General features: G+C 39.1%; 1 protein-coding gene across 3 annotated transcripts in view; it reads left to right on the top strand.

Moving 5' to 3' along the window:
* PAX3 (paired box 3) overlaps positions 1–26242 on the top strand; it is a 99803-nt gene that overhangs the window by 54955 nt on the left and 18606 nt on the right. For all 3 annotated transcript variants that reach the window (XM_011995984.1, XM_011995986.1, XM_011995981.1), the window contains exons 5-7: positions 12061–12266; positions 23031–23196; positions 24111–24325. In XM_011995984.1, coding sequence (XP_011851374.1) covers positions 12061–12266; positions 23031–23196; positions 24111–24325 — 587 coding nt within the window. The remainder of the gene's footprint in view (positions 1–12060; positions 12267–23030; positions 23197–24110; positions 24326–26242) is intronic.

Here is a 26242-nt window from a genome sequence, read left to right as displayed (position 1 = left end):
GCACAGTAGGTATCCCAAGCATGATTTCTGATGATGACCTTGACGTTGCTGCTAATTCCTTTACCAGCAAGGATTAAGCTCACCCTTCTCCATTGCCTCCAGGAAAAGAGTTTTCTCTTATGTTCGGTTATTGCCTCTTTCTATCTTCCAACAAGCAGTAATTGACCCAGATAAGATTTGGATTTTCAAAACAAGCTTCCTGTGCTACCCTTTTTCTTTTTTATAGAACCCAAGAGAAGATGGGAAGCAAAGAAACAATCTTGAAATGCCATATGGGAAGTGTCATTAAAAGCATTTCTGTATTATTTTGATCTTTATACTAAAGATTACAGAATCTATGGCTCTGTTTTTTAGTAAATAGCATATCTAGGTTTTTCAGCTTTGACAGGCCATTTAATCTTTCTGTTGCCACAGGGCATGACTAGATTAACTCCTATGTATACTGACACTTTCTTTTGCCTTAGTGGAAAGAGTACGAGAATGGGAGTTTTACTTTTTGAGTTTAGCCTCCATATATTATTCATATTTGCATTCCTGGTGCCAAGGACAATATCAGCCACATCTCAGGCATTTAATAAATGTTTATTGCATGATGTATCATTTGAGATAACCTCACTTGCTCTCTCTGGGCTTCATCTATATAATGAAGGGATTGGCTTAGGGTTCCTTTCAAGGATTCCGCAATTTTGTAAATTCTTTGTCTTGGCATTTTCAATTCTCTACTCATTTATCTTCTTACCTCTTCGCACAGGCTTTGGCACAAAAAAAGTGTAGTATTTAACTTTCTTCTAAAATCTGCCTTTATTTTATTTTCCAAACATCTCGTGTCATGCTAATCTTGGCAAAGTTTCATTGTGGATAAAGCTGTTCAGGTTTTGTGTATCTTTGGGTAGTTTTGTCTTAATAAGGGTGACAGGAGAATTATTTTGTTTTCTACCTGCTCCAAGAGGCTCTGTATGTAACTAACTTATTATCTCCTTTACACATTGAATCTTAGTTTATTTGTTGACTTTTAAACAATGTATGCACACAATAGCAAACATATTTGATGGTGGAAAATAAGGATGAAGGCAAAGTACTTTGTCTTGGTCAATTATGTCATGAGCCTTATTGAACACTCAGGTCTCATTTAAAGTTCTGTAAAGACAGCTAAAGTTTGGATTTCATAAGCAGAGTTCTTTCTTGGTAACTGTATAGAACATAATTTCCACCTACACCAACCACCACTGAAAGTATTACTTACCTTTTATGCTTATGTTTTCACAACTGATTTACAGGGTTGTGATATCTAAGTCCTAGCTCAGTGGATCAGGAAGAAAGAAGTGAAGATATTGGCCACAGTTTTTCTTTCAACCCTCATCAATCCTATTCCTCAAATGACAATGCTGATACGATTTTATATTAGGGTAGCCTCTCTGAGTTCTCATGAATCAGGTAGGTAACATCACTCTTTTTTGCCTCATTTTGCCCATCTGTAAGATGGGGATGACAATACCCCTCCAAAGAGGGTTTTGTTAAAGGTAAAAGAAAATGCACAGCAAGGACTTCGCAGGGAGCAGGGATTGGGTGGAGGAAGCTGTTAGCAGGTCAGTAAGTAGCTGCTTTTCTTACATCATAATTATTATTATTAAGTTAATTTTGTCCATAATGGTAAAAAGTCCATCACAAGAAGGGCTTTGAGAGATCTGTGTTCTGCCTCTAGTTAACCAGTTTACATAGCTATGATTTCAGAAGTAAGTTGTTCAATGGATGAAACACACTTGGATCAAAAAACGTGGTTCCAATTCGGTTGTAGTAACAACAACATAAGTGAAATCCCCTCATAAAACTAGTCTTGCAACATGGTTTTTCTTTCCCTGTTAAAGAAATATTTTTTTTTCTGAAGGAAGAAGGTATGTTGAAAAAATGAAATGGCTAGAAACAATTACTTTAATCTGCTTATTTTTTGTTCGATCACTGATTTTGTTCTGTCATGGTAATCAACCCAGAATGAGAGCATTTCTAAAATTCTGCAGTTTTGAATAAGTAAGATGTAAATTGCAGAAAGGTATATAATTACTACAGGGAACACGATCTTATGTCCTATTTCATAGAGTTAATTATTTTCATTTATAACATCTTAGAAATGCATACTTAATTGTGAGAGATTAAAAACGCCCATTGTTCTTTCAAATTGTTTGCAGTGTTCTTTCATTCTGACTCAATTCCATTGAATATCTACGAGTTGTCACATTTCTAGTAAGTAATAACTGTGTCAAGCTGTGCTGACAAAATGTCCCAACATAACTGTTAATAAGCATTGTCATTTTAAGCATGAAACAGTTTAGCTAATGATTTATCTCTTATAATGCAGCACTCGGGGCAGCTGTATGATTTGTCCCTTTAGCAAGTCAAGTAATTTCTTTAACAAAATGTTAAGCACAGATGGGCCATAAGCTGTCAGTTAACTATTATTGTGCCTGCATCTGCTTGCTTTCAACGCACTGTTTTATGTATTCAGTCAGTTACTTAGCGGCAGCTCCGTGAAAAGCTGAACCTACTCTGATTGGCAAATAAAATGTTCATTTGTCTCTTCTTCCTATTGTTTTGTTTTGGTAACACATGTCAGCAGCTCAATTACCCAGTTCATTAACAGCTCCCAAAGGACGTGATGGCCAGCCCGCGATAAGAGGGCAATTGTGGCACATATGGTCAATAATGGCCTCTCTCTTGGCAATTGTAAATAAAAGTCACTTGGCCCTTTTCCTTTCACGAGAACTACTGTTTTCCTGTTCCCCTTCAGTGTGCAAATTACCTTTCTGCGCTCCTTGCCATCCAATCCCAGTAAACTAGAACTTAGCTTACTGCTTTTAGAGACATGGAGCCTTACTATAGATAGCAGCCGTGGCTCTTAATTTTAATTATGGCTGACTTTTAAGCTCTTGGGTGGGGAGAAAGTTCTTATCATGGGAGACTATTCTTAGAACGCTGTTAGCCGATTAATTAATTAACTAATCAGTTTTCCTAATTGAATAGGGACACATTTTCTTGTGGACTTTCCTCTCTTTTTCTCTTTGAAATGCTTTGGTGGTGGTTACCATGGCGTTTTAAAAAGCTATTAAAAACAATTGCAAATAGAAGTCTTTTGCAGGGGACTGTAGGAAAGGGAGATCTCGTTCGTGTTGTAAAAGGAATTCTTGTTACATACATATACACACATACCTCAAAATAAGGGGGTTAAGAAGCCACCGGGCTAATTTGGGTCAGTGTTAGGGTTCTCAAGCCAACAACGAATTCCTCCTTCACTTTAAGCCTTTGAAAGGAGTTGCTTAAACAGATACGGATTGGTGGGTATTCTGTGGCTCTTTTAAGCAAAATGTTGCTTGTACGAGTGGTTGAAAAAGACCCAAGCATGGTTTTACATAAACATACCAGTGAATACAGCTACTAAAAATAATCACTGGCAGGGCTGCATGAATGAATGAAGGAGAAATAAGCCCTTCTTGTTTGCTGCTGCTGTTAAAAAGGAGAGGCCTTTTTGATGACCAGTGGTCAGGTGGTGGCTTGAGAGAGAACTCCATCCAGAGAAAGTTGTCTCAAGGAAATGTGGATAGAAATCCTGCACACACCTGAAACCTCACATTCTGGGAAGCTTAGGATATTGGGGGGCTTTGGGGATGCGCAGTTCAGCGCTTCAGAGGCAGCTTGCCATGCCGCCAGCCTCTGCTTGTCAGCCCTTATCTTAAATAAACACCCAGTGGTGCATGTTGTGCATTAAAAATAACTCCGGAGCAACGGAGCACACGGCTAGGCCCTCCTGGACTGTCCCCGTGGCCAGCCATATTCATAACCAATCTGTACTCTCCTCCCAGGGCAGCAGGCACTCGGGGAGTTGTTCAGTGTCAGGGTTTATTTGTGCTATTTTGATTAGCCCCAACCTGGCAGGAGCTTATTTTCCTTCTAATGACCTCGTGCTGTGAGACGGCAGCTTCCGAGGGAAGGGCTTGGGTCAGAAGGGAGGGGAATAGCGTTACTTTTCCCCAGCCAAAAAATGGGGGACTGCTGGGCAGGAACAAGACTAGGTAAATGGCTGGAGGGTCTTAATTAGATTTAGTGTTCTTGAAAGAACCTTTGCTCAAGAAAATCCAGCATATCTTTGCCAAAAATTCTATTATTTTTTTTTTTTTCGCACTTGCTAAAGAGTCTTTTGCTGGCACATTTCGGGGAGAAATCATAGAGGGACTAAAAACAAAACAAGACCCCTTTACCTACCCCTCACCCCCACCACCGAATAGACCATTGAACAGGTTATAAACCCTCCCTCCCAGTTGATCAACTAACAATTGTTTATCAAAATAACAGTTACTCGGACCTTACTTCTGGGTTAAGAATTCCGGAAAGTTCAATGTATGGCTTGATAGTTACACAATGTATAGTTCTAGCTGCACGTTAGAATTTTATTTTAAATCTCTGTTTTGTTTTTTTTCTCAGCTACATATCTGTTTTCTTTTCTCAACATATATACAATTTTAAAATACTTTAAAAATGACATCGCCTATTACTTCTTAGCTTGTGAATTAATGTGGAAGAGAAGCTTCCAGGTGCTGAAGCCTCTCAACTGGCTTGGATTAACCCCTACTGTGTATCCATTTCAACCTCCCCCCTCCTTCCCTCTTTGAAAAAAAAAAAAAAAAACCACTCCAACCTCCCCTTTCTCATCCACTCCAGCTTTCTTTGTGTCTCCTGCGCCCTGCCAGGCAGGTGTCAGAACCCTGAATGAGGGTAAATGCCCTGCTGATGGATTCCACAGATGGAGCGTGGAAATCGGTAGAATAGGCCTCAGCCACAGGCCATTTCTTGGGATCCAACAAAAGCCTCCAAATAAGTCAACAAAAATCCCAAAGATCACAAAGGGAAAATGTCATTTGTCATTTACTCTGGGTCCGCAAGGGAATATCAGTCTTGCTTCACTCCTCCTGACTTTCACCCGAGTAAACACGAGAGAGGTCATTCACATCTTTCTCAGCGTAAAAGGGCTACTTCAGATCAGAAAACAGTTCGTTGTCCCATTGTACCCTTCACGTTGAATGGCAAAACTCACAAGCACAGGAGACGTTCTGCAATTAGCCAAGTAGGTGCATCAAACTTCAAGTTGACCTGTTAAACACCTTCTGGAATATACTTGTGAAATACCCTTAAGTGATCAGACTCGCAGTATAAAAAGGCTTCATGGAACTCTCAGGCAGGATTCTTATTTTTATCTTGTTCTTTTATCAGTGAAACACAGCTGGGAGTAAAAGTGCTGACAAGTCTAGCTCAGAAAGATTAAAACCGACGAAAACACCATCGGGTTTGGTATGAGGCCATCTTATAGTAAATAAACTATGACTAGGAAGTTCAGCCTCCAGAGATCCCCCCACCTCCTCCGGTGTCTGTAAATCACATTGTATTATATCTAGGGCAAACATAGAGTTTAAATGGTTGTCATGTTTTGATTCTTTAATTATTCAAATGAAACGTCTTGCTGAGAAGAAAGACAATGTACCAAATTCATGCTTGTGAATTATTTTGTTTCTCCATTTTTTGCCTGTCTCCCATCTCTGAATTATATTTGTCTGAACACCAATAATTATAGAATTCCACATGACTAAATCCCTATAAAATTGAGGCAAGATTTCATGTATAATAGTGTTAACTAGGATGAAATATTTCCCGAGGCTACAGAGGAGGTCACAAGGGGCTAACAGACAAAGACATACTCTCTAATTCTGTAATTCCTTCTTTAATTAAACTTCATGGTTAGCCCGCTGGTGGTAATACTTTTGCCTTCTCCTCCCAGTTTGATTTGTCTCTGAAGGAAGAGTTTGTAATCCTGTGTGGTATGACAGTTGCCCTGTGCTTGATCCTGTCTTTCTTTTTACTGACAATGTCCATTTTCCCAAGTGTAATCTTGGGAGTTAATGTGAGATCATTAGGATAACTAAAAATTGGGCTCCCGTATCTAAAATTAGCTTGAGATCGAACTTTCTTATAAAGCACAGAGTTGAACTACTTCAGTGAGAGGTGATACTTTCCAGTGATCACACTGGAGTTTCTGCTGAATTACCTGAGAGTATCCTGATATGTTTCCAGTTATTCCTTCCTGCCCTTTTGCTTCAGAAGACCATTTTAGCTCTTGATATATTTTTGTTACATTCATTGTAACACAAAACACCAAAATAAAGCTTTAATAAAGATATAAAATGAATAATCAATTCACCTGCTTCTTATTATTGGTGGGTTCCAGACTGACCCTAGATAACAATGGTCTGTGTTGGTTCTTAGTAGAGACTGCAAATGGTCAGATGAACTACTTTGATTTCTTAAATCCATTTAATATCTTGGCAAAGTTGATTTATTTCTTATTGTTGTTTAAAAACTATACCTTGGAAACATATAAAGATTTCAATAAGTGTTTGTTGAATTGAATCCACTGGAAAATCATTTGGATTGGTGTATAATATTGATCCAACTCTAGTAGTTCTGTGGATTTCATTTTATTCAGGCAGTTTTTGAAAATTTGGGATAAATGGTAGCAATAGTGGCGATTAGCTAAGTGATTGATATTTCAGTTCCTGTTTTCGTTCATTTCTGTTATTCCTCTACAAAAGAATTGTGTGTGTGTGTGTGTGTGTGTGTGTGTGTGAGATAAAAGACTCAACACTCATTTAAGATACTCCAAGCTAGAAGCAAGCCAGCAAGCATGTCCTCTGAAGTCCCACAGACCTGGGTCAAATTCTAGTTTCCTTATATGTATGACCTGAACAACCTCTTGGAGTCTCAGTTTCCTTTTTCTGTACAGTGGGATAAATACCTAATTCCTAGGGTGGCTGTGCAATTAAGGGGGAAGGGAGAGAAATCTTCATTTTCCTAGAAAGCATTGCTCTAGGGTCATTGGTGACATTGAGTTAAACTAATGGATAAACCAGATAATGGATTGTAAAGGGGTTTTAATAATAGAGTCAAGAATTTCTAAATCTGATAACAATATACATTGGGATAAAATCTGCAATTTTTTTTTTTTTGCAATTTAAAGCAATGAAGTTTCCATTTAGAATGCTGTGCATGATGTATTGATATGGATTTTCTTATGACATCTATTCTGGAATTTCAAATTTGGGAACAATATCTCTAATAATAAAGGAAATCTTCTTTGTGAAGGCGTCTGTAAAATACGATTGAGCAACTTAAGTGTAATTTAAAATATTCCCTTAATATTAAAGTTGTACAGTAGTAATAGTCCAAAGTGTTTATATTTAATTGCTGTATCCTGGCAATTTGTTAACTCATTTATACAACTGTCCTGCTAACACATCTGTGGTTTCCAAATCATAGAATCAGATATTCTATATAGAAAAAAGATATGATTTCTTTCTATTAAGCTTCCTGAAAGAAAGCTTTGTTTTTACTTTCCATGTGATATTTAGAATTAGATTCTTTGTATCTAGTATCCAATTGGTTCTAGTAGCCTAAGTAAAACTGAATATGTAAAATAGATGAAATTCAACAAAATGAGCCGCCTATGTGCTCTTAAAATGGGATTTAAGTTTTAGATTTGTTCTTGCTAAAAACTGGATGATTCTGCCAGGTGGTGTGAGTCTGTAGTCCCAGCTATTTGGGAGGCTGGGGTGGGAAGATTGCTAGAGCCCAGGAGTTTAAGACCAGCCTGGACAACACAGCAAGACCCTGTCTCTAAAACAAACAAACAAACAAACAAACAAAAATGAAATGAATCAAATTGAGGTGATCATTGTGAATCAAGTACTGTACAAACAAATTTTATTTCTATTGAATGATATAAGAAATAGTAGTATTTCCATGTTTAGAAATAGCTAGTTTTTCCTAGCTGGCAGATTAATCTTGGGTTGCTGACTTTACATATTTTGAAGCCCACATCCCTTTGGGGTTTACAGATGGGGAAAAGTTAGAATTAACTTGTAAGATTGTGGCTTCATATTGCCAAAAATTATCTGGTTTCTCTAAGTTTCCAGCCGAAAAATCAGGCAAATCATTTCCTCAACATCTTCTGAAATTATGCTGTATGGTGGTTTTCCCAGTTAGAGGCAACCTTTCCATTGCTTTTGAATAAACAGTCTGGAAGTAAGAGTAGTGATTTGTAAGCTTGTTAAAGAGAGTTTTATTTTTGGTGGTAATGGCTGTCCTATTGAACTCTTAAATTCTGAGACTTTTTTTTATTTTAAAGAATCACCAGGCCCTGCTTTCATGGCCTATATTTATACTGAAAGTCAGGATCAAGGGAGTTTTTGCCCTTCTCCTCCACTGGAAGTTTCTGTCCTCCCTGAACTCACCTTAGGATACCTGTATTCCCATTTGACAGCTGTACTGTCCCAAATTCTGAGGCTTTTACATTACTAGCTATGCTAGTTTTCATCTTTAAAAAAACCCACAAACCACTGAAAAAATTAGTAATCATTCTTCCAAACAATGCAGGTATACAAATACCTGCTAAACATTCAAAGTGATTGTTGAGGCCTCACAGACTTCCAAAGCCCATCTGAATAGATGTTGGGAGATGTCCTAAGAGAAGAATTTCCATTTTAAAAATAAAGATGTAAAACAGTGTCAAATAAATCAGTGTTGGAGCAAATCTAAAATTTGTCCCACACTTGGCATTCATTCAACTTGTCCTTATTGAGCTCCTACTGTGTTCTAAGTGTTCCAGCAGTGAACAAGGCGGAGAAGGGCTTTGAGCTCACCCAGTTTATATTCTGGGGGATGTTGATTGTTAAGGTGAAACATCGTGGTCTTGACCCTCTGGATTAATTCTCGCTGGTGCTTGTAAATCTAACCAGTCTTTTTCTTCAGAAACCAGAGATGATTTTGATTAATTGACCTGACAGTGCATGGCACATCATATTTACTTGAAAGAATTTAATAACCCCAGAGACTCCCAAAGGAAACATGAAAATTTCCACATACTATAATCCTAATGGGATCGTAGTAAGAGAATGTGCAAGCAAAGATTTAGGGTTCTCTTGGGCAGAGGAAGCTTTTGGTCAGTCTTTAAATGCTACTGAGTGTTTCACCTGAATTCACTTTGGAAAGAAAGGTTAGAAACTGGAAGCAATGAAGGAAAATATTTTATGGAAATTTGTTTTCTTAGGGGAATATATAATTTGTTTCTTAGGGAGCATATTGTTTACAATATAAAAACATATATGTAGGAGTGTCTTTTTCAGTTAATTGTGCAGATGTATTTTATAGAGCTGAAACTTTTGAGAGTGGCAAGAATTAATCCAGAGTATTCTATAGAGGTGCTTCTCAGTGTTGTCTGGGGTCAGTAGAATCAGCATCAATCACCTGAGAATGTGTTAGATGTGCAAACTCTTGGAGCCCACCTGAGATCTACTGAATCGAAACCATGGACAGGGAGCCACCAGTCTATGTTTTACCAAGCCCTCCAGGTGATCCTACTGCTCCAAAAGCTTATGAAACACTGCTCTATGACTCAGCACAAATTATTGCTCATTTAGTTTAGCTTACATTTATCAATCATACATGAATATAAGTTGCATTGGGAGCTTTTGGAGTTTATAATGCAATGCATGGCGTATTTTTTAGCATGTTAATAGTCCTTTAAAATATTGCCATAGCTAGAGAAAGTCTAGTTTTCTTTCTTTAATAGTAAAATATCCTAACATAAGATTTATGTTAAATGAAACAATTTCATATTAAATTAGATAATTGAAAAATCAAAAGTAATATCTAACACACATTAGATGCATTATATATAATACTTCTCTTGTTTTATGCACATGTATTTGTTTTCAGGTATATTTAAAAAATTATCACATACACTATTAATTTACTCTTTTGCCTCTTAGTTTCATAATGTTTAGATGTAAATAAAGTATGGAAGTATTAAAATGTTAGAAAACTGAAAATCATATTTATGGGTTCATTTTGGATGTGTACCATTTGGGGCAGTTTAAAATTTCTACTGAAATATAATGAAATTTTAGATTTCTGTAGGGCAGAGTTAAGTTGGAATTTAAGATAAAAGAGAATTAGAAGTATAGGACTTACACATTTTCACATTGCTTCTAGCACCACCTTCATTTCCCCAGGTCCTATCAGCCTGAGGGTACAAATGAGTTAGCATAACATTGACATTAACAATCTACAATTTTCTGGATTACTGTTGCATTTACTGACAGTAACCTCGGCCCCTTCTTTACAGGATCCCTTAGTTATTTGGGAGAATTTTCAGAGCACATTTGGATGTGTTCAAGAGCCAGACTGCTCTGGTTCCCCCTCTAGGCTCAGGGTCTGTGGCCTGATAACCCTTTGACAGACCTTTGCCCACTACACCAGTATCTGGGATCTTGAGAGAGGGCTGCTGTCCCTGCCCAGAGCTCCGGTCTGATGCATTCTCCCTCACACTGCAGAACCCTCTATAGCCGGTGTTACTCTATTACTGTAAGGGTTCACTTTGCTATGGGATCCCTAATGCATTCTTAGCAGAAACAGGGAAAATGCCTGCTCCACCCCTGCTCTCATCAAATTCTGGCCTGAAAAATGGAACCACTGGTGCCCAGGCTTTGCTAGTTGCAGCCACAGATTCAGACCCAGTTCTTACAGGAGTACTAACCGTAATGTATCATTAACGTAATTTCTATCTGATTTCCCAGTTCCTGCTTCTCTTGCCCATGTACCAGGCCACTCAATTTTGAAGTTCCCTTCCACATATGAGTACAGGCAAATACGCACAAGCTTTGTGTGTGTTAGGCCACCACAGAGAGGCTTCAGGGGCATTTTTGTCTTATGCAGTTGCTCAGGGCCACACACTCAGAATGGCCCTGGGATTGGGTTAATGATCTGTTGTTGCCTTCTTGAAACTCGTTATATTTTTTTTTACAAAAGGGACCATACTTTTTTTTTTTTGCGTTGGGTTTCTTAAATAAAGCAGCTGTCCTGGACAGATGCCCGCCTATTCAGCAGAGTCCCAGACTCTAAACTTTAGTTTAGGGACAGTTCACAAGACAATGCTTGCCTGCTTCTTCTCGAGTCAGTTCTAGAGATTTACATTTTCATAGTATGTGTATTTTCTTTTTTTTCTTTTTTTCTTTTTTTTTTTGAGACGGAGTCTCGCTCTGTCTCCCGGGCTGGAGTGCAGTGGCCAGATCTCAGCTCACTGCAAGCTCCGCCTCCCGGGTTCACACCGTTTTCCCGCCTCAGCCTCCCGAGTAGCTGGGACTACAGGTGCCCGCCAGGGCCTGGCTAATTTTTTGTATTTTTTAAGTAGAGACGGGGTTTCACCGTGTTAGCCAGGATGGTCTTGATCTCCTGACCTCGTGATCCGCCCGTCTCGGCCTCCCAGACTGCTGGGATTACAGGCTTGAGCCACCGCGCCTGGCCTAGTATGTGTATTTTCTTTAAAGCATTTCCCCATATCTGGTAATAAGATACTAGATTTAAATGTACTTTTTTTTTTTTTTATAAGAGCAGTGGAGTCTATAAACACATAGGAATCTGGGAATAGTTTACTGTTACTGGTTTCTTAGGTCAAGTTTGGAATATTTTTAAAAATCACATTGAACAGATTTCCAGGTGTAAAGGGTGGTGAAAATTTATCAGAAACAAAACTCAATGTGATTCATTCATTAGACACGAAGGAAACACCCATTAAGTAGTAAGCATAGGGCCATACAAATGGAGTAAGGCCTGTCCCTATTTTCTAAGAGCTCATAATTGGTCTAGAATGACAGATGCAATGAGCAATTATTTCTGCCTAGGGGACAGAAAGATAGAGTAGGGGAAGAGATTAAATATTATTTAATGATGCAGGACTGTGGTGGCGGGGGGCGCTTGGTGTCCATGGAAGACATTGGGAATGCACCGTAGACCAGGATTTAGATTATTATGGGTTGGTTAGACTTATTTTTTCATCCACATTTATTTTACTTTTGGTATAGGGACCACTGTAATGAGGTCTTGCAGTTGGAGAGAGAACTTGGATTCAATCTCAGTTTTATTTTTTTGATTCACATTTTATGATGTTTTTTTCTTCTGTGCTTTTAGCCTCAGCACCCCAATCAGATGAAGGCTCTGATATTGACTCTGAACCAGATTTACCACTAAAGAGGAAACAGCGCAGAAGCCGAACCACCTTCACAGCAGAACAGCTGGAGGAACTGGAGCGTGCTTTTGAGAGAACTCATTACCCTGACATTTATACTAGGGAGGAACTGGCCCAGAGGGCAAAGCTCACCGAGGCCCGAGTACAGGTACTGTTGCCCAAACCTCTGTGTCCTACTTCAGTCCAGACAGGAAACAAACAAGCATCTTCTCATCTAAAACATATGTCAACCCCTGCCAAAAATATATTAGGAATGGCTCTTTACTAGGGATGCATATTGTTAAGACTTTGATGATTATTACTGAAGGAATACAACTATATCATTTATGACACACAGAAGTCCACCACTTCACGTGACTTACTCAACATTTCAGGAATCCTTATTGTGCACCAACACTAAATGGACTTTGGGGGTGATACACAAGCAAGAGCAAATAAATTTTGAGTGGTTACTCTGTCCCAGGCACTATTTTCAGTGCTTCACATGAATTAACCCATTGAATCATTATTAAAATCCTAGGTGGGTACTATGATTGCTACTCTCCATTTACAAATAAGGAAACTGAGACTTGGACTATATAAGTAACTACCCAAGGTGGCATAGCTGCAAAGTGAGTCTAGAGATAATTGGATCCCATATGCTTCATCTCTGTGACCTTTCAATTGTGAAAATGTGCAAAGGTGCATAACGTGAAATTCCTTCCTTTAAAGATTTTATAATTAAGAAGCATTTCAAGTAATTATGTTACTTAAAGAACATGTTAAATTATCTTTTGAACTCTTAGAGGCGCTCTGAACCTTCTGGAAAGGCTACTTAGATGTAATATGTTTCTATCGAGTATAGAATAATGTTTTCATCATTAATGAGGAACTTTCCCCTGGAGTTAGTAAAACAGGGTTTGAAAGATGGCAGATATCTTAGGGTATCCTGGAACTCCTCACCACCCTAGAAGTTAGGTTACCTTGTCTGCAAATGTTGTGTGTTGTTTCCAGATTCTTAACTTGCAGGCTGGGGACTCGGCAGTGAACTAGTCAGTTGACATGGTCCTTAGATTCATCAACACGTTCATAGATGCAGCTAATTAACTCTCCTATTACAGAATGTTACAGAAATAGCCTCTTCCAGGCTGCAGAGCTCAGTCAGAGAGATTGTTTTCTTCAAACTTCCATATAGTCATCATGGTGCTAGGAAAGTCGAGGAATGCTAAGATCAATTAAGTCTCTCAAGGAGCTGCAATCTAAGAAAGGTAAAAAAGTAGACATACAAATAATTTAAAAATAACACAGACGTGATAAGTGCAGAAAGAGAAAAAGTGCAATGGGAGTTGAGAAGAGGAAAGGATAAGGTTTTTTTTTTTTCTTTTTTTTAGATGGAGTCTCGCTCAGTCACGCAGGCTAGAGTGCAGTGGTGCAACCTCAGTTCGGTGCAACCTCAGCTCACTGCAACCTCTGCCTTCTAAGTTCAAGCGATTCTCCTGCCTCAGCCTCCTGAGCAGCTGGAATTACAGGTGCATGCCACCAGGCCCGGCTAGTTTTTGTATTTTTAGTAGAGATGGGGTTTCACCATGTTGGTCAGGCTGGTCTCGAACTCCTGACCTTGTGATCTGGCCGCCTTGGCCTCCCAAAGCGCTGGGATTACAGGCATGAGCCACCGTGCCCCCCCTTTTTTTTTTTTTTAAATTATACTTTAAGTTCTGGGATACTTATACAGAAAGGGCAGGTTTGTTACATAGGTATAACACATGCCATGGTTGTTTGCTACACCCATCAACCCATCACCTACATTAGATATTTCTCCTAATGCTATCCCTCCCCTAACCCCCCACCCCCAACAGGCCCTGGTGTGTGATTTTCCCCTCCCTGTGTCCATGTGTTCTCATTGTTCAACTCCCACTTATAAGTGAGAACATGCAGTGTTTGGTTTGTTGAGAATGATGGTTTTTCCAGCTTCATAAATGTCCCTGCAAAGGACATGAACTCAAGGGATGAGATCCTGAAGGAATGAACAGAGATAAATGAAGATGGCAGATTTAATTTTTTTTTTTTTTTTTTTTTTAAGAGACAGAGTCTCATTCTGTAGCCCAGGTTGGAGTACAGTGGTACGATCACAGCTCACTGCAGCCTCCACCTCCTGAGCTCAGGTGATCCTCCCACCTCAGCCTCCCAGATAGTTGGGACTTCAGGTGCATGCCACTATACCTGGATAATTTTTTGTAGAGATGGGATTTTGCCACGTTGCCCAGGCTGTTCTTGAACTCCCAGGTTCGAGCGATCCACTTGCCCTGGTTTCCCAAAGGGCTGGGATTATAGTCATGAGCCATTGTGCTGGACCCAGAGGGCAGACTTAGGATGAACTTTCCAGGCTAGATAGATATTCACTGGACCAGTTGCATAAGGAGAGTATATTAGTAATAGGGAATTATATGAGTGGAGGCACAGAGAGGTAGAAGTGGTGGGTTACATGTAAGATGACCTTTCATTTTCACTCTAGTCATATTGGGAGAATGGTTAGTTTGATTAGAATGTAAGGAGTGGTAGGGTGGTGGCAGAAATGGGGTTTGGTAGCTAGGTTGAAGACATCCTGTGGAGGTCTTGGGTTTCAGGCTAGTGAGCTCACATTTGATGTGACAGGGAGTGGGGGCTATGGCATGAGATAGGTAGTGGCAGTGGGAATGGCAAGGAAGAGATGGTGGTGAAGGTATTCAGAGGTAGAATGGGCAACTGATTGTGTAATCTAGAAGCGGGGAGGAAGGTGAGTGAAAGGAAGAGTTGTAGATACACCAAGGTTCACAGGGCTGATGTTTTAAAGTTAGGAAACGTATTATCATTGGGAAACAGTGTTTCTCTCCACTGCACAGTGTAGAAATAACCTTTATTAACTAAATTATAATATTTTAATAGAAAAACATTTTAATACAGTATTGATATAGTAATATTATATAATATACTACTATAAATATTATATTAACATACCATTAATATTACTATGTCAATGTAATGATATTAATATGCATATTAATATAACATGATTTGTGGTTAATGGAGGTCATTTCTGTGCGGTGGGGAGAAAAACTCTGTCTCTCAATCAAATGGGCAGACAAATTAAATCATATTATAATAGTATAATATTATAGATAACAATGTTGTAAATAATGTGTTTCAAATCTACTTTGCTTTTATTATAGTTCTGTGATTACCTGCAAATGTTAGGTGAGGTCCAATCATGTGTCTTTTAGGTGGCCACTATATTTCAGGATTTGGTACCTGTCCTCTGTAACTGGTCAAGCCCACCTACTAGATCTGGGTTTTTGTTTTTTTTTTTTGAGACGGAGTCTCACTTTGTTGCCCAGCCTGGAGTACAGTGGCTTAATCACGGCTCACTGTGTAGCCTCGATCTTCCAAGCTCAAGTGATTCTTCCGCCTCAGCTTCCAGAGTAGCTGGGTCTACAGGTGTGTGCCACTATGTCTGGCTAATTATTTTTCTTTCTTTTTTTTTTGTAGAAATGGGGTCTTGCTATGTTGCTCAGGTTGCTCTCGAGCTCCTGGACTCAAGTGATCCTCCCTTCTCGACTTCCCAAAGTGTTGAGATTACAGGTGTGAGCCACTGGCACTAGATCTATTTTTAAGATAGGCCGAGTATCAGCTCTGAACTCAATGTGAGTAAAAAAAACAAAAAAACAAAAAACCAAAAACCAAAACATTTATTGTAAAGAGATCAGACAATGAGTGTGATGGAAAACTGAGGAGTATTCGGTGTTGCTCTCTTTCATTCCTGCCTTTGTCAAAACTAAGGATGGAGACAGAATATATTTCAAACCCATGTAGCTTGTACAGCACCCAGCATTCTCATCTGGCTCAGTGAATGTCAAAGGATAATAATAATAACGGCCCATTAACTTTCAGAGGACATGGGATCAAACCAATAAAGAGTAGTTCATACTTTTCCATATAGTGACCTCCTCTTCGAAGCAGGGCCTTCATTAACGTAACAGCTGTCTTAATGTGGCTTTAACCCGGTGACTCTTGACATTCCTTATGGCTTCTTTAGTTCCCTTGAGACACATCATGGCTTGCACTACGGCTGTGATCTATAGCCTAACAAATTCCCTAGAACACCCAGCATATGGGTCTTTTACTTAACCCAGCAGGAAAAAGAAGGGAGTAGTTAATCACTGATTAAAATGCCAGAAGAAAATCCTTTAGTTTTTAGAGGATCTGGGAAAGCAGTAGCCAAGTCAACTCAGTTTGAGTGATAGCCAGAAAGTGGGAGTTAGTTTAATTTGGGGCACCTGGGAAAACCAAACACGAAACCCCCCAAACCCCAAACCATGTCTACATTTCATTTTTTTCCCCCTGAGGAAAAATATTTCTACACTCTTCTAAATAGAGATGAGACTAACTATAATAACTTTAGCTTTTGTCAGTGTTTTACATAAATTCATTTAGGCTGTAGCTGTGTTGAGTTTATCATAACCAAATCTGAGTACACAATGTGAGAATTGTTGCATACTAATGACTATTTGCCTAGTAATAATAACACTACAAGGTGGGTTTTTTTTTTTAAAAAAAAGATGTTTTGCCTAATTCATCTGTAATTAGGGTAGCTGTTATTAATATTCTGCAAGTAATGACAAACATCAAAGTTTTGTGGGGAGGAATTACTTGCAAATATTAATTAATTTTTTTTTGAGACAGGGTCTCATTCTGTTGCCTGAGCTGGAGCACACTGGAGTACAGTGGTGCGATCTCTGCTCACCGCAACCTCTGCCTCCTGGGCTCAGATGATCCTCCTGCCTCAGCCTCCTGGGTCGCTGGGACTACAGGCTTGTGCCACCATACCCGGCTAATTTTTGTATTGTAGAGATGAAGTTTCACCATGTTGCCCAGGCTGATCTCAAACTCCTGGAATCAAGCAATCCTCCTATTTCAGCCTCCCAAAGTGCTGAGATTACAGGTGTGAGCCACTGTACCTGGCCCAAATATTTGTGATGTGCAAAAGTTTTAGTAAATATTCCATCGAAGCATCCCATGAAGTAGGCAAGTAACATCCTCTTTTACCACCAAGACAATGGAAGACAGAAAAAAAAGTTACTGGGGAAATAGAATTTAACTAGGAGTCAGACGATATGGGTTTGGTTCCCAGTTGACAAATGTGTTTTGTTGAGCAAGTTACTTAATCCTGCTGGAATCATTTTGGACTTCAGTTTTTAATTTTTTTTAATTTTAAAATATATGGGGTTAGTTGGATCCATGATCTAAGCTTGGGTTCATGCCCCACCAGGATAATCATGGATGGACTTCAGGAGATCTGGGAGATTTAAGATTTGTACACAAAATTTTGCTCCTTTGCTTGTGTATGTGTACACACAACTGTTAACCAGAGAAAGAGGGCCTCTGGCTTTCATTATATGTTCAAATACCTTTCCCCCATGCCCCAATTAAAAGCTAGTAGAACGCATGATTTCTCAGGACCCTTGTAGCATCAGTAATTTAGGATTCCCAAAAAATAACAATGGTGATTCCCAAAGGTCCTGAGAAATCATGCATTTTGGGAATGACCCAAATGCATGATTTCTCAGGACCCTTGGGAATGAGAAAGGGAATGAGAATATGACAGAATCCTTATAGCATCAGTAATTTGGAATTCCCAAAAAAGCACCAGGGTGATTTAAAGCAGTCTAACTGATCTGTATAGTTCAGAAGTTCAGATAGGTATAGAATATCCTAAGCTTCATAATGAAGCAAACATATGTTCATCCTGAAGCTCTCTGCAGGAGTTTGCTTTTGGGATGTATCAAGATGCAGTTGAGTGTGCTTTTGTGTGTGTCCATGGTCTTTTCACATGCATGGGAGCATGGCGTTCCTCCTGTTCAATCTGGCCCATCCTGTTTCCAACCTGCTCTCCGAATGGTGGCCAAAGTTGGATAGCAGCAGTGATAGGAAGGCTGGGAGAACCTGGTATAGAAAGAGAAAGGAGGTGAGAGTGAAGGAGAAGGTCCAGGGAAATGAGCAGCTTGCCATGAATTTCTCTACTTGGAAAGTACTGTACTTGGCACTTCAGCATTCAACATCCTGAGTCTAGTATTTAACCAAACGTTTTACAATCTTGTTGCAAATTCTCTTTCTAAGGATTAACTATTATGTTCTCTCACCATTTTTCAAATTGCCTTTGAAATAATCCATCTTGAATAATACAGGCTGAGTTGCCTTTGAGAACGCCACCAAAAATGTGAACCAGTAATTTATTGATGGGCAAAATTAGGCTGACACCATGGGACAATTAGCACTAATCCATGAAACTTGGAAGCAAATTTGACCTAAGCCTCCATTGAAGTCAAACCGGCTTTCAATTATTTGAGGTGTTCCCTGGGCACTTTCCTGTTTACTCATAGACACAGAAGGCTTTGGCTGGACACCACAGAGTGAAGGAAGCAAAACAGAGCTTTAATTCTTGGTTTTTTCAGATAGAAGTGTCAGTGTGAGACTTTTTACTTAATAGCTAACATTTATTGAACATTTAATATCTCCTTGGTATTCTTTTGAATGCTAAGATTGTACTGTATTTTTAATTGTCACAACAATCTTGTGAAGTAGTTTTTGTATTCCTCATTTAGTACATGGGAAAACAGAGACCCCCAGATATTAAGCAAATTGTTCATGGTCACAGAAGTATTAATATAAGTGAGGAGTTGAGATTCAACTTTTGCCTGGTCTGCATTGCACACGTGAATAAGACGTATTGTTGTATCTTTACTGTAGAAAGTACTAGTTTCCCCATCCTCACCCGTCCCCACAACTTGTAATGTTGAGAGTCTGAACAAATTGGTTTGCTTACTCATGAAGAGAAAAAGTTAGGAAAATTTCTTTTCTAATTACTATCTTTTTTTCCTACTTATCATGATGTTATGGGGCTCTTTCAACCAATTTAAATTTTGTTTCAAAAAATCACTGGACATTATACTACCAGAGAAATGCATCTAAAGATCATTTTTCAAAGACATGAAATACGGCTTTATGGAAGGGCTCAGTAGAGAGACATCCAAGTTGGGAAGTACAGGAGGCAGATAAAAACGAACCAGGCTGCAGTTTATCAAATGAAATAACAACTTGCTTTGAGGGAGACTTTTGGTGTAATATTATACATGCAGTGACAGGCAATTAACTGTGCCTAATAGTATAGTAGGTTACTGACCAATTTGTACCTCCTGCCCCCACTTCCTTAACATGCTAAGTGTGATGTGGAAGGCCAGGTAATCTTGTATGGGGATAGTAAAATTACATTGAATTGTAGATCATAGAATTTCATTTAAACGTGTGTAGTCAACTTTGTAAAGCTTGTTCTTTCCACCCTACTGGCAAAGACATTGTGTGGAAAATTTCTTTTCTCTCCTAGAACATCAGTCATAGGCCAGTTTGCCTCTGTTGCTACTGCGGTTCTTTTCAAAACAAGGGGAAATTTCTAGAAAGTGTAACCACTGAGTTATAAATATGTATATTATAGATGAACTTATTCAGTGTTATACACTCACGCATGCCATTCCGTAGATTATTCATTGATTGTCTGTTAGGAATTAGTGATTCAATATTGAAAGAGTTATCTAAGACTTAGGAGTATCAAGAAAATTTCTGTTAAATGTGGACTGATAACAGCCTCCTAGGATCACTACACTTGGTTTGTTCAGGTATTGAAAGTGAAGGTCATTTCTAGGGTACTCTTTTTAGTCTACTACACATAGAAGATTTGTTTTTTTGAGTTTCAAAACATAAAGAAGGCAAAGACCAGTTCTTAATTTGCAACTTTAGTGTATTTTTCCTTTAATGCTTCTTTTGACAAATTCAGCTGGTTCTAGAAAATGCAGAAGGCTAGCAATGGTAAGATGATAAAAAATTGGGTTAAATGGCCAGAGACAGGTAGGCCAGTCCTCACTAAGCCCTGGTTCTCTCAGAAATAGCCCTCTGGATTTATTTCACCTAAATTTAACCAACATTTGGATTCCTTCCTTTGGGAATCTCTTGAACCTCTTGTTGAAGTTTTGTTTTTCAGTAAAAATTTGCTTCACAACAATTTCTCTTCACTTTTTATTGTGGATATAATAGATATCGTAGTATAAATATAAGGACTTTTTAATCCAACTCCTGGTGGGTTTACTTAATGTCCTTGTTACCTATTTATATCATTTTAGAAAATATGAAAACAAACCCCAAAACCCTTATATTCCTCCTCTGTTTGGATTCTGTCTTTTGAAGGTATTTGTAGAAACTCATGATGCTTCTTCTTTATTATTTGAGCAAAGACATTTTTGTTTTTAAAAATTGGGTTATGGTGGAGTTAGAATGAACCTTGAGTCAACAGTAACTTGAGATTGATGGAGAGATCAGGCTTCACTACCCCTGGGTTTGCTTATCTAAAGGTTATAGAAGGCAGGTGGCACACAGAGATTGGCAACAAATCTGACAACCGAAGCATACCTTTCTGAGTTCTTCATAAAGGATTTCACCGGTGGAATTGAGCATAGCGAATCTTCATGAGTGAAGTTACATCAAAACTTTTGGAAGTCCAGTTCTCCTCCCAGCAATATAAAGCTGGAGATGCACTGTGCTGGGCTAGACAGTTGCAGAGGACTACCTCATCTGAGCCGGGAGTACCTCCTTAATCTTGAAGTATTATAATATAAACTGCAACCACAGTGTGTGGTATAGTACAGTGCACTCAGGCATGAACATGACCCTAATTTCCCAACCTCAGCCTCCCCAAGCTAATACAGTTTGTTCCCAGAATTTTCTTGAAAATGATTTTCTTACCCTGATGCCTTTGGGAGTCATGGTAATAGGCGCTCAGACTTGCAGTGACCACAGTTGATGCAGACCTGAAATTAAGTGCTGCTCATGGTTCTATTACCCCAGGTGGCAATTTATTAAGTTAAGTAAAACTCTAATTCAATTATATATCAACATGGGAAAATATTAACTTACCTCGTTTTCCTGTTGGAAGCTTAAGGAGTATTACATGTTGATGTTTTGAGGAAGTTCAAACAGCTTTCCTTACCAGTGTCTTGCAACAATGGCGAGAGAAGACAAAACTCTTTTCAGGCAAATGCTTGGGTGAGTACCAAAAGTTTGAGCAAATCCCTCGGCCAAGGATTTACTAAATTGAGCTTTCCTGCGCCAGAAAAATCTTTTCCTTCCCTCTTAAATGGATCTGACTTTAAAAATTACAATTGAGTTGCAAAATTGTTAACATTGCTCTGGAAGGAAATCAATTCTCATCTTCTCTTAGACCAGCTGACCTCCTGGAACAAGCCGCATCTGCCTGCCCTGTACGACAGGAAGGAGATGCCACTTCCATCTCGAGCCATCGCTCGTCAAAATTAGAATCAAACTTTAAAATAAGCTGAAACTTTTTGCTTCCAACTTTAGAGTTTTCCTAATTCTCTGTGCTTCCAAATATGGAGTTTCTACCTCTAGTGAGCAATTATTTTGGTCTCCTTGACTGCTCTGGGAATCCCATGAGGACAAGACAGCAAACTACCAGAGTGCAGAGATCCTACTTTATTCCCTTTATATCCTTCCATCCCCAAGCACAGTGCTTTCCTCCATATTCAGTTTCAATGGGTGGCTCACACCTGTAATCCCCACACTTTGGGAGGCTGAGGTGGGTGGATCACCTGAGGTCAGGAGTTCAAGACCAACATGGTGAAACCCTATCTCTACTAAAAATACAAAAATTAGCTGGGCATGGTGGTGGGCATCTGTAATCACAGCTACTCGGGAGGCTGAGGCAAGAGAATCGCTTGAACCCGGGAGGTGGAGGTTGGGGTGAGCTGAGATCGTGCCATTGCACTCCAGCCTGGGCGACAGAGCAAGAGACTGTTTCAAAAAAAAAAAAAAAAAAAAGTTTCAATGAACTTTTGATGTAGGAATTAGAATATCTTTAGTTGGTAGAAATTCTCTCTCATTTTGAGGGAAACATCATGTGTGGTCCGTGGAAAAATCACCCCAAGTTCTACATTTAAACTCTGCACATGTAAGAGTTGGGCAGGAGCACGGGACCCATTAAAGGCCTTATATCACAATTTCTCAACATTTTAGATATTCAGTTACATTTCTTGCTGTCATGATTGCCCTTTCTCTCCATTGACTCATACAAAATACTTGGGCTTTGAATTCTTTGAGGGCATTTTATTATATTGTATCTGGCTTTTCTGAATGTACCTGGTTAGCATAGTGTTTGACACAGTGTATTCTATGAGCTTAAAGCCGTTGTTGAAAGAAATAAGACACAAATGAATTATTTTAGATTTAAAAAAAGAGGCTTTCATTTTCTGAAACACTTACCTCTTTGGCATTTATTTCCACCGAGATCAGAGCAATGTCTCATATTTTGGAAGAGATGAAAAAATGGCTCCACCTATCCTCTGTTCAGTTTATATGACCATCCAGAAGCTATACCCATAGTGACCAGAGAAATACAGAGACAGACTAATAAGAATATAAATACAAGGCTTGGTGTAATAGGCAAGGCCACATTTAGGACATGTGCCATGCAGGGTCACAGAGGCTCACGTATCCTCCCCAGAAGGCTCTCCACATGCAGGTGGGTGGGTGTTGAGGGAAGGGAGGGGAGTTCCTGTTGTTCCTACTCCTGCTCAGTGATTCCTGCCCATAGTCCTCACAAGGTTCACGGGGGCTGCTGTAGCAAGACCATGGAGGGTCCCTGAAGCCCCTCTACTGACCTTTGACGCTAAAATCTTTCAGTCCTGACAATTCGCCCAAACAACACAGAAGGCGGAGAACTCTTGCATCTATTTCCCTGTCAGTCAGGGGCCTTTAATCTGTTTTAGCATGAAAAATTCATTAAGAATGTACTATTATTTCATCAGTGAAATCCTTAACTTTTAAATTAAATCCATAGGTCTGGTTTAGCAACCGCCGCGCAAGATGGAGGAAGCAAGCTGGGGCCAATCAACTGATGGCTTTCAACCATCTCATTCCGGGGGGGTTCCCTCCCACTGCCATGCCGACCCTGCCGACTTACCAGCTGTCGGAGACCTCTTACCAGCCCACATCTATTCCACAAGGTATCGAGGAAGAGTCAAGGAGATTAAAAAGTAGCTTCCAGGCGATTTCTCTGGTGGATATTTTATACAAGTGAATCCTTCTGCAGTGCTGACACCCATGTTGTTTGTAATTATAATACATAGGGTTGTCCTGGACTTACCTGTCACATTTCAGAAACATAGTTCGTTCTATGATGTATCTGAATATCTCTAGATAAACTGTGCTGTAATAGAATTCCAATGCAGCATTTTAAAACAAAACAAACTTCCTAAATAACCATGGGATTTGCTTTTCTTTTGTTAAAATTTTACCTCTACATTTCACTCCAGTTTGCAACTAACTGGAATTCGATGATGCTTACTAACTGTAGGAATAATAGAGGGAAGGTAAGCTTTGACAAAGTCATTATTTGTTAGTACATGGAGGTGAATGGGATAAAGTTAAATTGTAAGACCCAATTATTTTGGATTATGAAATAGCATTCCAGGCATTTGAAACTATGTTATTACACAAATATTTAGGTGCTTTAAAAGTATATTTGATAAGAAATTTGAGACTTGCAGTCCTTACATTTCTTATATTTGATAAGAAATTTGAGACTTGCAGTCCTTACATTGGTTAATTCTCATATTGATGAATAACATTCACTACCAAAATATGCTTGTTAGCATTGCTAATATGATTTCTACATTTGTATTCCGGGTGAGCCTGCCGTGAGAGTATATATGTTACTTACAAATATGTGCAGAGATGGGTGTGACTGTGTCTGTTATGGGTGATTCTACACCTGCATGTTAAGAAATGCAATTTGAAGTGAACATTTGATTTGATCAATAGATGCTCCTGATGGCCTGGTGGCTGATGAACCTTTGCACGGAACTTTCTCTGCTGGCCTAAAAGAAAACATGATGGTTGACAGTCTTTTTCATTTCAGCCGTGTCAGATCCCAGCAGTACCGTTCACAGACCTCAACCGCTTCCTCCAAGCACTGTACACCAAAGCACGATTCCTTCCAACCCAGACAGCAGCTCTGCCTACTGCCTCCCCAGCACCAGGCATGGATTTTCCAGCTACACAGACAGCTTTGTGCCTCCGTCCGGGCCCTCCAACCCCATGAACCCCACCATTGGCAATGGCCTCTCACCTCAGGTCAGTCCCGTGTTTCCAGACAGACGATTTGCTGTATACCAGAACCAAATACTCAATTCCCTGAGGCAGTGGTGTAATGAATTGCCAAATTTAAACCATAATGTATTCTTTATACAAGCCACATGATTTCGGTTTTCTAGTTTCCTTTCTCTCCACCCTTCCTACTGGCTTCATCAAAAGTTGTAGCTTAGACTTAAAATTCAAGTGATTTTTGATATAATCTTGGAGACTTTGTGTTCGTATTTAGTTGTGAAGGTGTTTGCCATGTTTTGTCTTCTCCATCCTAGTTCTGGGCTTTGGTTAAGAAACTTGCAAACAGTGGCAGGCTTTTTGTTTTGGTTTTTGTTTTAAATTGTATTTGGTCAGCTGATGAAGTTTCAATCAAAAGCACCTCGTAAGAAAACACTAAAGCTTTGACAAAACAATCAGAGCGGAAGCAAACGAGTCCTGTGGAGTGAGACCCAGCTGATGACTACAAACTCTGGAATAAATGAGTTATAAATGCACAAATTAGGGGAATTACTGCTCTTTGGGACTATATAAATATTTGAATGTTGTAATTGTTTTTCTAATTGGCATTGGACTATGAGCTTTTCTTGGGAGATCATATTAATAAATTGCCTTGATAATTGCATGTGAGAGGGTTGGTTAAATTTCCTACATGTGGCATCTGTCCGAGGTTGACATTATTAGCAGTTGTTTAAATACAGATCCCTTGATTTTATTAGAGAGTGCTTGGCCCAGGTGGCGAGGATAGCTGCCCACTAAATTTGGAGAAATGTCACAAGGGGTTGCAATCTATAATTGCAATCGAGAAGCTCTTCAGAGAGTTTGAACAGCTTTATCTGTTTTCAACCCCCTTTTTCCTCTTGGTGGTTAGAAAAACAGAGAGAAGCTCAGAATGACACAAATGAAAAGTGAAAAGACAATTATACTCAATTACACACTAATCACTGACTATCACCGCTGCCTAAGCACCAAGAGGGCATTCTAATAGGCAGAAAATGAGATTTTAATGGCACAAAGGGTGGCCAAAATAACGACTCGTATATATTTGCCTTCTTCGTTTTCTTCAACTTGTGGTGTGTGTCTTGGGAGTGGAGTTCCTGGGCTCTGCACCACGGTGATAACTGTGAGCAGCTGAAAAGTTCAAAGTCGGAGGAGTTGAAAAGAATGGATAGCAAAGGCAATGAAATAAACATTTCCGCCTAAAGGCAAAAGTTCATAAATCCTTTTTTGTAACAGTAAATGTAATTAAGTTTCATAGATTCCTATAGCACATCCTGGGATAAAAAAAAAAAATTATGAAGTGGCTTTAAACCTCAGCTGAAAAATAACAACATGAAAACAATGAAAGTGCTTCCTACAGGACTTTAATACATTTTATTTCCAAGTGCTGGCATTTGTGAATGTGATTTCTGCATGAAAATAATGGACTTATATTCATAAAGTCATCCTTAAAATACCCAGATTCATAGCATATAAGCTTCTTCCACAACTTAGAAGTAACATCAAATGTACTTATCTCTGCGACTTTTTCAACATTTGTAGTTTTGGGGGCCATAGAAAAGCTTTTTATGAACATGATTTGGTTGAAACTTTTAATAAAAGTAAACTCCCGCCCTAGCTGCTTCTGAAAAGGGAGATCCCAGATTCCATTGGCATTTCTTAGTACCTTATTTTATTCAATAGCAATAAAACTAACAAGAACCTGTATTCTATAAGTGAAACTGGTAGTTTCTTGTATAAGTGTATTACCTTGTATGTTATGATGTGTATTCTTTTGTATTATACAAGTATCACATAAGTAGAATTGCTAGAATGTGATCTCCTAACTATTAATCCTTGACTTCAAGAAGCCTGGCTATGATTCTGGAGTTGATGTTAGAGCGAAATCATTCTAATACTAAGCAATGG

Source organism: Mandrillus leucophaeus, unplaced genomic scaffold, assembly GCF_000951045.1.
Source record: "Mandrillus leucophaeus isolate KB7577 unplaced genomic scaffold, Mleu.le_1.0 Scaffold1135, whole genome shotgun sequence".
In the NCBI taxonomy this organism is placed as follows: Eukaryota; Metazoa; Chordata; class Mammalia; order Primates; family Cercopithecidae; genus Mandrillus; species Mandrillus leucophaeus.
This window is presented reverse-complemented; position numbering and strand designations above follow the sequence as displayed.